This window comes from Penaeus monodon, chromosome 25 (assembly GCF_015228065.2).
Source record: "Penaeus monodon isolate SGIC_2016 chromosome 25, NSTDA_Pmon_1, whole genome shotgun sequence".
Taxonomy (NCBI): Eukaryota; Metazoa; Arthropoda; class Malacostraca; order Decapoda; family Penaeidae; genus Penaeus; species Penaeus monodon.
The window spans coordinates 34804695-34804953 of record NC_051410.1 but is presented as its reverse complement, the minus strand read 5'-3'; the positions used below and the strand labels follow the sequence as shown (position 1 = coordinate 34804953).

General features: G+C 45.2%; 1 protein-coding gene across 1 annotated transcript in view; it reads left to right on the top strand.

Moving 5' to 3' along the window:
• LOC119589183 (aminopeptidase N-like) overlaps positions 1 to 259 on the top strand; it is a gene marked incomplete at its 3' end in the record, with an annotated part of 23511 nt that overhangs the window by 14025 nt on the left and 9227 nt on the right. The window contains 1 exon segment of the mRNA XM_037937779.1: positions 1 to 146. Coding sequence (XP_037793707.1) covers positions 1 to 146 — 146 coding nt within the window.

Here is a 259-nt window from a genome sequence, read left to right as displayed (position 1 = left end):
GAGAGGCAGTTCTACATCGCGGAACTCGGAGAAGACCTGGAAGCAGGCAAGAAATACGTCATCTCTATGGAATTCGAGGGCTATTTGAACGACCAGCTTCATGGCTTCTATAGGTCGACTTACAAAACTGAGGACGGAAGCGACAGGTGGGTATAGTTAGTGAGGCTTTGGCGACCGCATTCTGTGTTTTGTTTATGGTCGTCATTACTCGTATTGCAGCATTGTTGTTATTGTTGCTATTATGTCTCTTTGGTTTCAT